This window comes from Rhinolophus sinicus, chromosome 14, assembly GCF_057876585.1.
Source record: "Rhinolophus sinicus isolate RSI-liver-muscle chromosome 14, RSI-T2T, whole genome shotgun sequence".
Taxonomy (NCBI): Eukaryota; Metazoa; Chordata; class Mammalia; order Chiroptera; family Rhinolophidae; genus Rhinolophus; species Rhinolophus sinicus.
Genome location: NC_142514.1, coordinates 19,335,746 through 19,352,289, shown reverse-complemented (window position 1 = coordinate 19,352,289; position 16,544 = coordinate 19,335,746). Strand labels below are relative to the sequence as shown.

The following is a 16,544-nucleotide window of genomic DNA, read 5'->3' as shown; positions in this document are numbered from 1 at the left end:
ATGTCAATGTTTAGATCAAAAAGCTTTGTTGGTATTTCATGAGCTACAGAATAAAGGTCAAACCCCTAGATTGACAGTCAATATCTGCCAAGATCTGTTTCAATTTACCTTTCCAGTCTTAATCACTTGCCACATCCATGTTTTTTGTTTGGTCTTTAAGCCTTTCCTCCCTTAGTTCTCTTTGCAGATAACTGCCCACTGAAATCCTACCCAGCATTCAGTGCCTTTAGTCATGTTTGTGGCCTGAATGAAGCCTTCAAATTGCCACTTCCTACAGAGAGCATTGCTTCTCAGCTCAGCTGAAAGTCCTCTCTCCCACTCGTCAACTCCTCAGCACATTGTTTCTACCTCTACCACTGGTCTTCAAGCTTGATGCAGCCTTGTCAGCATGTCTACCTACATATCTTACCACTTCCCGCTAACAGTGGAATATATGTTATTGACCACTTTTGCTAAGGGAGGAAACTTGAGCTTACATGGAAAGGTAAAACTTCATGTCAGGGTCATATAAGAACTTCTTATCACTGCACCAGTCTGTGTCAGAGCTCCTTTAAAGCAGTAACTATATCTAATTGTCTCTGTATCCCCTACTAGCATGTAGTGAATCCTCAGTAAAGTTTTGAATGTATGAATATGAATTACTCTCCTCTGTAGAATAACCCTTTAGAATCTTCAAGGAAGAGACTAAATCATGCCCAAAGTTTCACTTACAAAGTTAGTGATTTTGTGAAAAGGCAAAGCAAGAAATACTGATACTCTAAACTGGATGAGCTTTGTGACCCAGTCTCCAAGGAAGGGAAGCTTGAAAGAGGCACAGATACTACCATTTGCTGAAATGTCCAACAACAGTCCGGGATATGTCTGATATCTCATGTAACTCACCACAACTTCATAACGTAGGCATTATGCCTCTATTTGACAGGTGAGGAAACTGAGGCTCAAGAGGTGTGTTGGCCATGGTCAGACATCTTAGTAATATGTTGAGTAAGGATTCGAACTCAGGCAGGAACGACTCCAAAGCAGAAACTCCACTGCACCACCGATGAGAGAAGGACCCGAATATGTAAGACGCAGGCTGGCATAAGGAACTAATGTGTAAAACAGAATTCCAATATATTAATTGGGAGTGAGAAACACAGTTTTCAAGTGGTCTGTAATGAATGGGCCAGCAGATTCCTCTTTATAGGAAGGCCTCCATGAAAAACTAAGTTACTGTATTAATCTGAAGGTGGTTAGGACAGCTAGAATTTGAGCAAAAGGAACCAGTGAAAAGATGAATAATTGAACCGGCTCTGTGCAGAGCAAACCTGCTACTGCTCAGTGCTCTGGCTCCTTCCCTCTCTTTCATTCAGTAAATATTTACTGACCATCTAGTATGTACCAGGCACTGTGCTGGGCTCTGGAAATCCAGCCAGTAAAGCCTCCAGCCCCGCGGAGAATGGCCCGGTTACCTAGGCTAGATTTACTCCTCCCCTCCCCTATGCCCAGTATTTTTGGCTCAGTAAAGATCTCCACCTTCTGTTACCATACTCTCTGACTCTTGCATCAGCTATGCTGAGGCTACTGATTGGCCAAAGCTTTTATTATTCCTCAATCACATTCCAGTCTCGACGAAACGTCTAGATTAGGTTTGAAATGTTTTTGGTTTCCTCAGCTTCAGACCCTCTCTCAGATTTTAACCCTAATGGAATTCATTCTTTCTGCATTAATATTCTAATCCCAAATTGTGGGATCAGGTTGCTATAATGACCTTGCCTCCCACACCTGGGGCTGTGGTTTATCACCCAGATATAATTTTCTGAGCTCTTCTTATTGTTCTCACCATACTCCCTCCTCCCATCTCAGAATACAATTCCTGCCTTGGGGGAGCTTTCAGGAGAGAAGCCAACTCCAACAGGTTTAATAAAGCCACTCACCCTCTGTGGCTCATTCCCATATTCATCCATTCAATCACTCATTAAGCAGGCATTGTGCTACATGCTGAAGGAGGTCCTTCCGGGCTGACAGGTGCGGAGCTGTGAAGCTACACAATTAAAATTGAAATTGTCCCCTGGAGTTGTGCATCAGGGGGCAGAACAACCACAGACTCAGAAACAGAGCCTACTATCTCATAAAAGCACCGCCCAGGAGTCCTAGTTTTTAGCAATGTGACCCAAAGAATTTTTTTTCAGTTCTTAGGATCCGGTTCCTCATCTGTAAAACAAAGGAGTTGGAAATTAGCTCTAATCCCTTAGAGCCATTATGGAGATGACTGGTGTGGGGCAATGCATATATTCAGTTTCATTGATTTTATACTGAGAACAGACACCAGGTTTCAAAAACCTCAGCCCTCTTAATAAAAATTAAATACAAAAACTGGCCAGTTGGGTGCTTTTGGATAATTCACTGAGCCTTCCAGTTCGGTTATGTCGGCTGAGTGGGCCCTCAGCGCCCCCTGCAGGTATTACCCTGCTACAGCTCAGAATAGACTAGAAAAAGGATGGATTGAGGGCCGCCCTCAAACGTTTTGAGTTTATAGCATTGGCAGCTCCCAATGATGTCACTGCCTGAGGGTCCTGAAAAGAGGCCAGGCAACAGCTAAGTAAAGATCGTGTGGTTGCTGAAGATTTCCCTGCTGCCAGTAGGGAGTAGACTCCCCAAAGATCTCCCAGCCAGAATGCACTTCCCATTGTTTTGTCTTAACTCCTGCATCTTACAGGCAGGAAGCCTGAGGTCCAGAGAATAAACCATTTGCATAAGGTCCCCAGAAAGGTGGTCAGAGAGCGGAGACTGCAACCTTGGGGTCCAGGGCCCCCAATCTAGGGCCACTTGAACCGAAAGAAGCTGCCCCAGTAGCGTCACACTTCCAGAAAGAATAATTCTTTTTACTCCTGGTATCCTCCTCTATTTCCCCCTCTCCTCCACTCCGAGAGGCCCTATATTCCATTCTCAGTCAAATACTCTGAGCCTGTTCCTGGAGCAACGCCCTTGTCCTTTTTGTTATCATCCTGGCCCACCTCTTCCTATTCTTAAGGCTTCTGTATCCCTACACGGTTCCCCACCCAACCCCCACAAAAATTTTTACTTGTAATAGGAGATCGGAGTCGAAGTTTTCAGTTCTAACCTTTTCTAGCTGTGTGTGTGTCATTTCACCTCTCTGAACCTGTTTCCTGCTGTGTAAAATGGAGCGATCAAGTTTACCTCCACTGGGGCTGTTGTGAGGATGAGAGCTAATGCGTACAAGTCCCTTCACAAGACTTGAAGCAGGTTAAGTGCTCAATAAGCTGTAATTGTTATTATTGATGTTATTGTCATCTTAAAACATCGAATTCAGTGACAGGCAGATACTGCGTGTTCGAGAAAGCGGTTATAACCATTAATATTTAAAATTTGAAGCACGGAGCCTGGCATTCAGCAAGAACTGAAGACGTAAACAGTGGTTAGTATTCTTGTTTTTTTGACCAAAGGGTTCCCAGTACCTTTGCAGTCTTAACGCCTCTTCTGAGCAAAACCTGCACCACTTCGTCCTGCTCAGCAACAGGCTCCTCTTACGTAAACCGCGGCGGCCAATAAGCAGGAAGATGGGCGGGGTTATCTAGCAGCCAATTGCAGCCCGCAGCGGCGCGCAGGACTAGCTCAGGCCGGTTTCCAGGGTGGTTAGAAAAGCTAACCCCTGAGGCTGTTTTGGGGGTGGGGAGTGTCACCAAATTCTCCTGGCTCTGCCTATCAACCAGGCTATGATTGGTGCAGACCTTGGCAGCCCACCCCTTCCTCCGCCCGGCCCCGCCCTCGTGGGGGAGAGTGCTGGGACTACCCCTTCTGCTTTTCGAGTTTCTTTTTTTTCGTCTGTCCTTTTCTTCTTTTTGATGAACTTTTGGTTGTAGTTTAAGTTTTTCCCTTCCAAATTATGTGATACGTATTCTTGCAGAAAATTTAAAATATACAGAAAAGTATAAAGGTAAAACAAATATTTCCCCCCTTTATGTTTTTTAATGTTTTTCAGGCTTTCTGGCTTAAGCTGGTATTATTCTTGTTCGTTGTTTTATTGTTGTAAAAGCATAAAACTGGAAGTTTAACCAGGCCCCATCAAAGGGGCCTGGTTAAAGTAATAAGCATATTCGTCCACACAATGAAACATCACGCAGCAAAGAAACGGAAGGAGTTAGCTCTACGTGCTTTACATAGGTGCTCTACATGAAATGAAAACTTGTGCAGGATTTAATATTAGGTTAAAACAGAAAAACAAGTTGCACAATGATATATATGGAATGATCTCAAAAATATGCATGTACATAATTATACAGAGGCCACAATAGTCTGGAAAGATGGGCAGTTTCCAATAAACTTAGCATCCTGTTACCTCTAGGGTAGAGGCGAGTATCAGTATAGAGATTATAAGACTTTTCATGTACTTCTTTAATATTAGTGGGTTTTTTTTAAATTCCAAGATGTATTACGTTATAACTTTTAAAAGAGGAGGAAAAAAACCTTCAAAATCCTAATCCCACTACCAAGAGAGAACCAATGATATAACATGTTAGTTTTTATTCTTTGCATTTACCGGGAGTGCCAAAAAAATGTATACACATGACTTGTATTCATCTTTCATTATCGGTATATATTGAGTATTGCAATTTTAATACAGTTTTTTCCTTTCTTAAAATGCATATACTTTTTTCTGGCATCCTCTGTATTTATTTATCATATATATTACTGTTATATATTTATTGTCTTTAATTTATGCTTATGTTTATAGTACATAAATAATCTATAGTTGGGTAGCCTGCTTTTTCCACTTACTGCATTTCATGGTAATTTTCACAATATTAAATATTCCTTAAACATAATATTTAATGGTTGCAAAATGTTCATGTGTGATATAATTCGTTCATTAATCCCTATTGCTGGAAATTTAGGGTTTTCTTCCCAATTTTTCATTATAATATGTCAAGATGAGATAAAACTCTTACATAAAAAAAAATACATTATAGCCCTGATTATTTCCTTGTTAAATTTCTAGACACAAATTCATGAGTCGAAGGCTATGAACAAATAAGACTCTTTATGCTAATTGTAAAACTTTTTTTTTTTTAATTGTAAAACTTTTTAAAGTTTGTTTCTGTGAACATTGTTGATGCCTGTCTTAGCTCTAGCTGCCACAGCAGAATACCATTGACTGGGTAGCCTGAACAACAGAAATTTATTTTGTCACAGTTCTGGAGGTTGGGAAGTCTTAGATTTTGGTGAGAGCATGGTCGAGTTCCGGTGAGAGCTCTCTTCCTGGCTGGCAGGTGGCTGCCTTCTTGCTGTGTCCTCACATGGCAGAAAGCTATCAAGGAAGTTCTGTGGAGTCTCTTCTTAAAAGGGCATTAAGCCCATCGTGAGGGCTCACTCTCATGCCCTCATCTAAACCTAATTACCTCTCAAAGACCCTATCTCCAAATACTATCACATTGGGGTTTAGTGCTTCAACACCTGAATGTTGGGGGGGACACAACTCAATCCACAACAATGCCTAAGATGGGCCAGGTGCTATGCTTAGGATGGGGTAGAGGGCTGAATAATATCCTAAATTTGGCTGCCAGGATCAAATTGGTGAGAAAGAGAAGCAAATATAAGTCACTTAGCTAAGCAAACACACCTGAAAATAGTCTGACCAAGTCAACTGGACTTAAAACTCTTCATGGTTCCCATTGTCCAGGTTGTGTTTGTACATTCCATGGGTCATAGATAGTCTGTGGATATATACTGTTCTGTCCTTTGGGTTTTTTAAAAAATTGAATAAGTTGCAAAGATTGAAAAATTAGGAGAGTTCACACAAAATCCCCAATTTATGAATTTTCTTAGAAAAGAAGATGTATCAACACTGAGCCTACATTCCTGGGCCATTGGTGGGACTAAGTAGCTGGGCTTGTCTTTTCCAGTTCTCAGTTCCCATAACAATAACATGCAGACCACTTAATCATTTATATTACTTGCTTGGCCTCTGTAGGAACCTGAGTTTGAAACCACTGGATGGGGTCAAGATTCTTTAACTTGGCATTCAAAGCCTCCATGATGTGCCTTCCCTTTCACATTTACTTCCTTATACTCTTGCTCAAACACACCCTTGCTCAAGGTCAAAGTGTAAAGCAGTGGCAGAATAGGAATTAGAACCAGGGTTTCTCAACTCACTATCTAGGCACTTTTAATGATCTCAATTTGTTCTTCACTCATTAACTTGAGGTATTTATTTTTCTTGATAAGGCCAGGCCAAAGTCACCCATTTTGCATAAAACCAAATGGAATGGAACGTCCAGAGGTGGAAATTTTGCTACTGGATGTGCAGTTTCATATGTTGCTCTTACCAGCTTCTCACTCTCCTTGCTCACTGTGCTAAAGCTTCCTGGCTGCTTTGCTGTCCATTGACCATGTTAAGCTGCTCATCTCAGGGCCTCTGCCCCAGCTGTTAGACTTCAGTTTCGAATGCTCTGTATCTTCATAGCTCATATTATTACATTTTTTAGGCCTTTCCCTATTAGCTCACTCGATAAGGTGACAACTTTATAAGATCACACTATACAAAATAGTTCACCTCCAGCCACTTCATGTCCCCTTACTCTGCTTTATCTTCCTCCACCTAACATATATGCTTGCTCATTTTTTTGTCTTTCTCACGTTATGGAAGCTCCATGAGGGTAGGACTTTGTTTGGTTTTCTATTGTATTCCCAGCACCTAGCACAGTCCTGGCACACAGTAGGCATTCAGTAAATATGTATTGGTTCATGGGCCAATGGTTTGGCTGGATGATCAGGGACTTGGAAGAAACATGACTGAAAAATTGGTGACAAGAAAATGCGGGGAAGAGTTATGAAGATAGACTTCTCTAAATAGGCAAAAAATGTGAAGATATTTGTGTCCCATGTGAATGCTCACCAAAGAATGACCTAAGCAGAGGAAATATTAGTAATCAAGTGGACAGGATGACCTATTATGTGGATACCAGTCAACCTCTTTCCACAGCCACCGCTGTCATCGCTCAAGGTGATATTAATGGGTTCATCAACAAAGTGGCCTTAGGAGCAGGAAGGGAGGTTATTTCCTGGTCTCAGCAACATGGACTTCCACTCACCAAGGCCAACCTGGCTATGCTACTGCTGAGTGCCCAATCTGCCAGCAGTAAAGACCAACACTGAACCCCTGATTTGGCACCATTCCCAGGGTGATCAGCCAGCAACTGGTGGTGGGTTAATTACATTGGACCACATCCATCAAGGAAGGGGCAGTGTTTGGTTCTTACTGGAAGAGATTCCCTGGATACAAATTTGCCTTCCTTGCATACAATGCTTTTGTTAAAACCACCACCCGTGGATTGCCGAATGCATTATGCACTGTTATAGTATTCCACACAACATTGCTTCTGATCAGTGAACTCAAAGCAAGTGAAGTGTAGCCATGGGCCCATGCTCACGGAGTTCACTGGTCTTACCATGTTCCCTACCAACCTAAAGCAGCTGGCTTGATACAATGGTGGAACGGCCTTTTGAAGACTCAGTTACAGTGCCAGCTGGGTGTCAATACCTTTCAGGGCTGGAGCTTGGTTCTTCAGAGGGCTATATATGCTCAGAATCAGCATCTAATATATGGTGCCGTTTCTCTCATAGCCAGGATTCACAGGTCCAGGAATCAAAGGGTGGAAACAGGAATGGCACTACTCACTATTACCCCTAGTGACCCACTAGCAAAATTTTGCTTCCTGTTTCTGTGAACTTATACTCTGCTGGCTGAAAGATCTTAGTTCCAAAGGGAGGAATGCTTCTACCAGGAGACACAGTGATTCCATTGAAGTGGAAGCTAAGACTGCTGCCTGACTATTTTTGACTTTTCATGGGTATGAATCAACAGGCAAAGAAGTGAGTTTACCGTGCTGGCTTGGGTGATTGATCTTGACTATCAAGGGGAAATTGGACCACTACTTACAATGAAGGGAAGGAATAGAATGTCTGGAATACAGGAGATCCTTAGGGTGTCTCCTAGCATTACCAGGCCCTGTGTTAAGGTCAAAGAAAAACTACAACAACTCAATCCAGGCAGGACTACTTATGGTCCAGACCCTTTAGGAATGAGGCTTGGGTCACCCCACCAGGTAAAGAGCCACAACCACCTGAAAGTTTCCCTTTGAAGGTAAAGAAAATAAAGAATGGGTAGTGGAAGAAGGTAGTTATAAATACCAGCTACAACCGTGTGACCAGTAACAGAAATTAGGACTGTAATTGGCATGAGTATTTCCTCCTTATTTTGTTATGAACATGTTTGTGTGTCTGGTGTACACAGATACACACCTAGACCACACACACACATTTATATATAGCCAACATCTTTTGTAGCAAATAGCTTTGTATAGATATACAGCAACTTTCATATATATAAATGATATTTTATATATAGTAACTATTAAAATTATTTTGCAATTTTCAGAAAGCACAGGGGCTAAGTCTGCAGACAGATCTAGTGCTCAGACTATATAAAGAATTCTTAAAACTCAACAACAAAAAGACAAACAATCCAATTCAAAATAGGCAAAAGATTTGAATAGATATTGCTTAGAGGAAGATACATGAATGACCAATAAGCACATAAAAAGATGCAATATCATTAGCCATCAGTGAAATGCAAATCAAAACCACAATGAGATACCACTTTACAACCACTAGGATAGCAAGAATCAGAAAGTCAAGTATAACAAGTATTGGCAAGGATGTGGAAAAGCTGGAACTCTTATACATTGTTGATGGGAATGCAAAATGCTGCAGCTGCCATGGACAAATAGTTTGGCAGTTCGTCAATAAGTTAAACATAGAATTACCATATGACTCAGCAATTCCACTCCGAGGCATGGATCCAAAAGAACTAAAAACAGGTGTCCAAACAAATACTTGTACATGAATGTTTTTAGCAGCACTATGTATAATAGCCAAAAAGTGGAAACAAGACAAATGTCCATCAACTGATGAATTAATAACCAAAAGTTGTATAGCCATACAATGGAATATTAGCCTGATATAAAAAAGGAATGACATACTAAAACATGCTACATCGATAAACCTTGAAAACATCACACTAAGTGAGAGAAGCCAGATATAAAGGTCACATGTTGTGTGATTCAATTTGCATGAAATATTCAGAATAGGCAAGTCTATAGAGACTGAAAGCAACTAGTAGTTGGGTGGCGAGGGGAATGGTGAGTGACTGCTTAATGGATATGGAATTTTGGGGATGATGAAAATGTATCAAACTACTAGAGGTGATGTTTGCACAACATGGTGAATATACTAAATGCCACTGAATTTTACACTTCAAATGGTTAATGATTAATTTTATGTTATGTGAATTTTACCTCAATTAAAAAAGAAGAGTGAGCAAGGAGGAATCTGTGAAATCTGCTAATTGTGAGGTTGTGCCAGATGGCACCAAGTGAAGCAGTGGCATATGTGTCCCCCTCTTTGTTCTTTTGCCTGCTCCCAAGCTTTTTGTTCCTTTCCAGTGCTTGACATTAAAGATCCTTGAAGTAGGGTACAAATGGTTTAGGTGTTTTCTGCACTAATATAGGACTATACATAAAAAGAAAAGAGAAAGGAGGAAGAGAGGGAGAGAAGATGGAAAGAAGGAAGGAGGAAGGAAGGCCTGAGGGATGGGACACAATGATTATGTTTACAAGTGGCCAATATGGCCCTTGGAAGATTGGTGGGAACTCCAACCACATTACCTCCTCCTTCCCCATCATTCCCCTGCACGCTCCAGATGGACGGGCTGAACTATTGTCAATTCCTCAGTAACCCATGGTCTGTCTCAGTGCCAGCTTCTTCCAATGCTGTCATTCAGCCTTGAATGCCATCCCCTCCCTAGCTGCTGTTTTATCTCTTCCACCATGAGGTCCCTTCAAGCCCCAGGTCTGGGTGGTGCATATCCAGTGTCCTCCCCTAGCATTCTTCGCTCGCCCCCATCAGAATACTTCCCACACTGTTGTTTAGCCACTTTTCTTTCTCAATCGGCTCTAGTTTCCACAAGGACAGGAGCTGTGATTATTTTGTAGTTGTATTCCCAGTGTAGATGAAGTGCCCAACATAGAGTACATGCTAAATATAATTTTTAATGCATATGAGGTTAGACAATTAAGTTCGTGAACTCATCCTAGAAAAAGTGCTACATACCTTATTGCTGAATATCACGATGGTCACCTTTGAAGTACTCCCCTTGGGAAGCTATGTATCAATGCCAGCACCTAGTCCACCCTTCAAAGCAATTTTGGAATTCTCTTTCTGGAATGGCCATTGGAACTGTCGTCGTATTACCCTCAATATCCTGGATGTCATTAAAATGTCTTCCTTTCAATATTTCCTTTATCTTCGAGTAAAGGAAGAAGTCATTGGGGCCAGATCAGGTGAGTAGGGATGGTGTTCCAATACAGTTATTTGTTTACTGGCTAAAAACTCCCTCACAGACAGTGCCGTGTGAACTGGTGCATTGTCGTGATGCAAGAGCCATGAATTGTTAGTGAAAAGTTCAGGTTGTCTAATTTTTTCACGCAGCCTTTTCAGCACTTCCAAATAGTAAACTTGGTTAACTGTTTGTCCAGTTGGTACAAATTCATAATGAATAATCCTTCTGATATATAAAAAAAAAAAAGGTTAGCAACATCGTTGCAACAAATTCGCGAACTTAATTGTCAGACCTCGTCCATTTTAAAAACTGAAAATGGAATATGTAGGCTATGCAGGAATGCATATTCACCAATAGTGGAATGACTCCAAGTTCTGTTTGTGAGAATCAGACAAAAGGTGACTCTTGTTCAGAACAGATGTCACCCTAGTACACTGCTTGGTGAGCACAGTGTGGGCTGAATTCCCGTCCTCCCCGGCCCCTTCACTTAGGTGTCTTTATGCAGTGAACAACTTGCAGCACATACCACATACAGCAGATCTGGAAGGATCCTTAACACCAGTGATTCTCAACTTTGGCCACATATTGGAAAAACCTGGGGAACTTTTTGAAAATACCCATGCCCAGGCCTCAATCTTAAAGATTTAGATTTAATTGGTTCTGGATTAATTTTAAAGCTTCCCAAATATTTCAATAGGCAGCCTGGGTTGAGATTTACAACTTGATTTATAGTGTGAAAATCTCAAAGTAGGCTCTATTGCAAATGTGTGTTTGCACTATATAGGCATGCATTGACATGCTGATGGAATTTATGTCACAGCCCAAATGCTAAGGCCAATGGCAAACACTGGCACTTCCACATTTACTGCTAGGAACCTTTGCCTTTACCATCCACCCCTAGATGTCCAGGCAAGCCCCAGCACCTGTCTCACTAAGAGGAGGGAACTAACAGGCAGCTGAACCACTACACAGGAACTGCAACTCGAGATCAGGCGCTCTGAAGTAAAGTCCATGCTCAGCACAAACCTGGTTGGGTGACCTTGAGAAAGTTTACTCCACAGTTCCCTGCATTAGTTACTTTGGTTATAAAATTAAACTATTGATACGGATATATTTGCAGAAATATCATGAGATGAAATGAGCAAAATAATTGAAAAATACTCCATAAGTATAAATTGTTAAGTAAGTCCATTGTGTAAAATTCCACTGAAATTAATGAGTTCATGTGTCAGTTCTCAATGACTCTGACACGGATGGTTAGGAAGCTGCTTAGACAGATTTTCTCCTGCAGTTCTCAGAGCTACTCTGTTCCCTGCCTTTCCAGAATTTTGTTTGTTTTCTTGAGATTCATAGACAATAGCTCATTCTTTCCATAAATCAGTTTTTCTCCTCCGTAAGCCAGCCACTGCTGGTTTCTGTTACTTGTAAACAAAAAGGATTTTAACTAATGCAATAAACCAGCGGAGCACGTTCCAAATTGTATTCTGTGAAATGCTATGTCCTAAAATGTTAGTATTTTATACAAGAATAATCCTTAACATGTTTTTAAATCTTCAAATAACATTCATATCAAGAGCTGTATTAAATATGTGTGATTATTCTTATTATACTTGATAATCTGCCTTTACAAAAGTATTTTATGGCCAAGAATATCAGTAAATTTCATGAGAAACTAGTTACTTATAGTACAGTGGTCCTCAGACTTCAGTGTACATCAGAATCACGTGGGGCATCTTGTTAAAAGATTGCTGGGTCCCACCTCAGTTCTAGCAGGTCTGTGATGGGGCCTGCTAATTTGCATTTCTAACAAGTGCCCAGATGCTGCTGATATTGCTAGCTCAGGGACACTTGGTAGTCTTAAGTTAGGCTGCTCCCAAAATTACTCATTTCACCTTTTAAAGAATTCAAGCTGATGATTCTTCTTCAAAGTTTCAATTTTTTGCTTGCTTTACTCAATCATCATTAGACTGACTTTTATTTATAAAATGTCAAGAGCAGATGGTACACCCCTATTAAGGAATCAACTCAGGAATATCACTCCTAATAAGGCAATTGTTGATTATAAGAAGTCACAAAAACTCTATTACCTACAAACTTAGGGGATTTTGTATGCCTTTTTTTGGTCACAAAAAATGCAAAATGGAAGATGTTTATTACTTGTTCCTTAACTGATTTTTAAACTTTTTAAATTTTGGACTGTTGGAAAGGTAAAAAAAAGGCATATGACTTAACATGATCATTTCTTGCACTTCATCTTTGAGGTAATTTTGTTGCTGGCAGCTTGAATCTCAGCTCTCATACCGCAGGACTGTCTATAATAAACTTTCCACCAGCAGCGTCATAGACAAGTGTTTTCGAAACAGCCAGTGTCTTGTTTGCAAGGGCAGGGTCAATGACTTGTCCAAGCTTTATCATTCAGTGGCCCTGAAGGCCTTTGTTTACAGGTAGTAGGGTCTTCCAACAAATGATTCCTTGTCATTCTGGGGCAAATGAACTATTGAACTGTTGAATTAAAAAATGTCTTGCTAATGGCCCAAAATGTCACCTCTATTTTTTCTTTTAAATTTTTTTACTGTTGTATAGTGATATTTTATTTTACTAATTTATTTTTAAGGAGGGCGCAGCTCAGTGGCCCGTGTGGGGATCGAACTGGCAACCTTGGTGTTATTAGCACCACGCTCTAACCAACTGAGCTAACCAGCCACCCCTCACCTCTCTTCTTTTGCCTAGAGGTGTTACACAACTAGTTTGTATAATAATTTACTTAAACAGGGCCTTAAAGTCTAATATGAATCAAGAGCATATTCGGCAAAACAAAATAAAACCTAAGAAATGATTCTGATTGTTATTAAGACATAGGAGTCAAAAAACCTGGATATCAAATCTCAACTCCAATTTACTAACCACAGGCAATACATAATATCTAATTTGAGTTCTCTCAATCTGCACAAGGATAACCAGTTCATATGAAGAGTTCTCTAATCCATTTTGTAAATGCAAAATGGATTGATGGTACCTGGAATTGTATCTTTTAAAGCAATTATTCCTTGAATTGGGGTTTATCCTTCAAGCTTTCTCTGAACCTCTAATGTCAGACAGGCCTTTCTTTGTGTCATGCCTGCCTCCCCCAACTACCCCCATGGGGCACAGCATTTATGCTGTGTTTTATCTTCAAGCTCCCTATTGTAGGTACCGTCTGACTCATTGTAGCAGTCCAGTAGTGTCTCTCTACCCCTCTCCAGATAGTAAAAGACATTAGACACAGTTCAACGATGACAATTTATTAAAATTTGTTGGCAGCACAGTTAGATATGAGACCAGAACTATGTCTCCATAGAAGTGGGCAATGATATGTAGCCATTATATGGGGAACTGTGTGCACTTAATCCTCCTGATTCTGTTTTAGTTTATTGATGGCCTGCTTGTGCCGCTCAATTTCTTTCTGCAGACGTTCCATCTCCTTTTTATGATGAATGATCTCATCTTCATGGTGTTTCTTCAAGGCTGCCAGTTGTTCTTCAGTCCGAGCTCTACAAGTACACAATGGCTCTGGGTTTAATCCTAATCCTTCACCCCAAAGAGATTTCTAAGCATAACCTGCAATACCCAAGGCAAAGGAGTCCCAATCCCCTGGGAGTCTGGCTGATCAGCCTCTTCTATCCCCTCAAGCCCCACTAGGGAAAGAATACTCCACCTTAAGATGCATCCATCCTTGGGAGATGACCGAAATGATTCCATTTTGCTGGTACTAGTGACTGAAATTCCATCAGTCACGAGCTATGCCTTTCAGATTCCTCTTTAGAGTAGAAAACTCCAGAGAGGTGTGACATAAGTCCCTTATAACTTACTAGAGGAACAACCAAGAGAACAGAATCCCTTTTTTGGGGAAAAAGAGCAAAACGAGGGGGGAATAGACAAAGGGGTGTAGTTAAAGGACAACTATATGTGATCTATCCTAATTTATCTAGGGCTTTCTTTGCATGGCCCACTGTAAAAGCCATGGGGGCCAGTATTTGGTAGACAAATTTAGGTCTCAGCAAGAAATGATTCAAACGTTGGTTTGGCCACGTTTGGGCCTCAGCTTTCCTTAACTGTAAAATGTAGTGGCCCAATTAGATGGTCTCTAAGGGCTGTACTTTGGCTTTCTGGTATGGCAGATACCATGGTGATAATTTTTAAGAGTAAGCAAGAGAGAACAGAAGTGAAAAGATAGGCCAAAGGAGAAGCAGACGCGAGATTAGTTCTATGCTGCTTCCTACTGTGGAGAGAAGTCAGTAAAAGATAACCCAGGGTTAGGGAAAAAAACGTAGATAGGGGCCAGCCCACTCCACATTCCTAAAGGTAAGAGAAATCTACCCAGCTGGGCGGAGCCGGGCGAAAGTCTCCAGGAAGTGGGAGGGGGAGTTCCAACCAGGAGAAGCTGTATCCAGCTCGTAAGACCAGCTCACTCTGGGGGAACTGGAGACCCTTTGCAGCTCTATAAATAAATTGTTGAGAGGGTCTGAAGAGTAAGGGAATCCATCCATGCGGGACCTAGCAAAGCTAAGGCGTGTGGAAAAGAGCGTAGAGGGGTGGTGGGTGGGTGAGGACCGAGGGAGTCAGGTTCAGAGGGTCTACAAGTATTGGGTGGGCGGATCTTGACACTGCGAAGAATCAGGGGGGCGTTTCGCACCTCCGGGAGAATTCCACGGGTGGGGTGGGTAAATGATTCTGGAAGAGTTGAGCCTTGGTTTGAGAGTCCTGGAGACCCGCAAGTGGACATGGCTTGGGTTTTAGGGCCCTGGCAGCGACGGCGCAATGGGTTCCGGGACCCGGGAGTTTCGTTGGGATATGGGGCGCCCCACGTCAACGGAAAGGGATGGGCGGGGAGACGCTAAGAAGGCTTGTAAGGTTTAGGGCTGGGCTCGGGATCCCGTGCCTCACCTGAAGTATCGTTCCTCTTCGGCCTGCTCTCTTTTTCCGAAGGCCCCACCAGCTTCCCGGATCGACCCCGCGCTGGAGCCGACATTCCCTGACTGCGGAGAGAGACACGGACTTTGGTAAAGGTGTGGAGGAGGAGACGGCATCCGCGCTCAGCGCTGGGGCAGCGGACACTACAGTGGGCATACCCGTTCCGAGTAGTTTCGGGCTTGCATGGCCCTCACGCCCCACACACCGAGCCGCATCCGCACTGCAGACGCCGTGACTGCCATGGTTGTCAATGCCGCACCTCACAGTTGCAGACGATGCAGACTGTCTGTAGGCGCTAACGTCGCAGATGGCCAGGCAGCCAATCTTTTCCATGGAGAGGCGGGATTAACCCAGGAGGAGCGAATCATGAAAGGAAGGAGGCAGGGTTTTTATAGTTCGCAGCGAATCCTGAGCAGGAGTCGGGCCTATTCTTAGCCAATCCCTAGCAAGGTCTCCAGGGCCAAGCGATTGAAAAATAATAATGGAGGAGACTGGAGGGGAGCCGCAAGAGGAACCGAAGTCATCAGAATGAGTCGTGGCGTCCGCCCCACTCCACGATGGCAATCCTAAAGTTATTAAACACACAAAGAAAGCCTTCCCTTTCCTGGACCACTAGCATCAATATGATGCTATAAGATTAATAAAACCAAAGAGATTAATAAGATGCTATGAGGGATTGTGGTGGAGGATGTCTACGTCCAGGATGCTGACGTCTAGGATGCCCCAACTTAGTTAGTTGGGTTGCGGGCAAAAATATTGTATATGCAAATATATATGGTTTCTTAAGAGGTGTCAATGTTCTTTTGTTACATTTACATTTCACTCTCAAGTCTCAGCTTGTGTCACTTCAAAGAAACCTTCCCTCACCTTAGTCATTCTATCATAGCTCTCTGTTTTGTTCTTTTCCTCTCTGTACTTTTCACCCTCAGGAGTTATCAGAGCCTTGATCAAGTAGGCACTGAATTAATATTAGTATTTCTAAAATGCATTAATATGTTATCGAATGGGCTTGATAACTGGACTTTTACCAATGTGGTGCAATGAAGTGGAGAATAGCATAAATAGTCTAGGGAAGGCTTTGCCTTGATGTTCTTTCAGCCATCTAACAAATGTGAACAAGAAAATAGTAATTTATAGCCTTTGCCTATGTTATTTTCTCTCTCTGGGCCCAGTTTTTTTCTCCTTTAGATGATAG

The 16,544-nt window shown here is 42.0% G+C and overlaps 1 protein-coding gene across 1 annotated transcript; it reads right to left on the bottom strand.

The window, feature by feature from the left end:
• Positions 1-13,664: 13,664 nt before the first annotated feature.
• Positions 13,665-15,666, bottom strand: ATP5IF1 (ATP synthase inhibitory factor subunit 1). Its single transcript, XM_088790736.1, has 3 exons — positions 15,508-15,666; positions 15,323-15,414; positions 13,665-13,929 (listed from the first exon to the last, which is right to left on the bottom strand). The coding sequence occupies exons 1-3, from the start codon at positions 15,589-15,591 to the stop codon at positions 13,782-13,784; spliced, it is 324 nt and encodes a 107-aa protein (XP_088646862.1). The 5' UTR covers positions 15,592-15,666; the 3' UTR covers positions 13,665-13,781.
• Between the last annotated feature and the right edge of the window lie 878 nt (positions 15,667-16,544).

Excerpts from the sequence above, each read along its gene's own strand:
- ATP5IF1 (XM_088790736.1), bottom strand. The coding sequence starts at position 15,591 with ATGGCAGTCACGGCGTCTGCAGTGCGGATGCGGCTCGGTGTGTGGGGC. Across the intron at positions 15,415-15,507 it reads CCCGAAACTACTCGGAACGG|TCAGGGAATGTCGGCTCCAG; the intron begins GTATGCCCACTG and ends CTCTCTCCGCAG. Across the intron at positions 13,930-15,322 it reads GAAGAGGAACGATACTTCAG|AGCTCGGACTGAAGAACAAC; the intron begins GTGAGGCACGGG and ends GTGTACTTGTAG.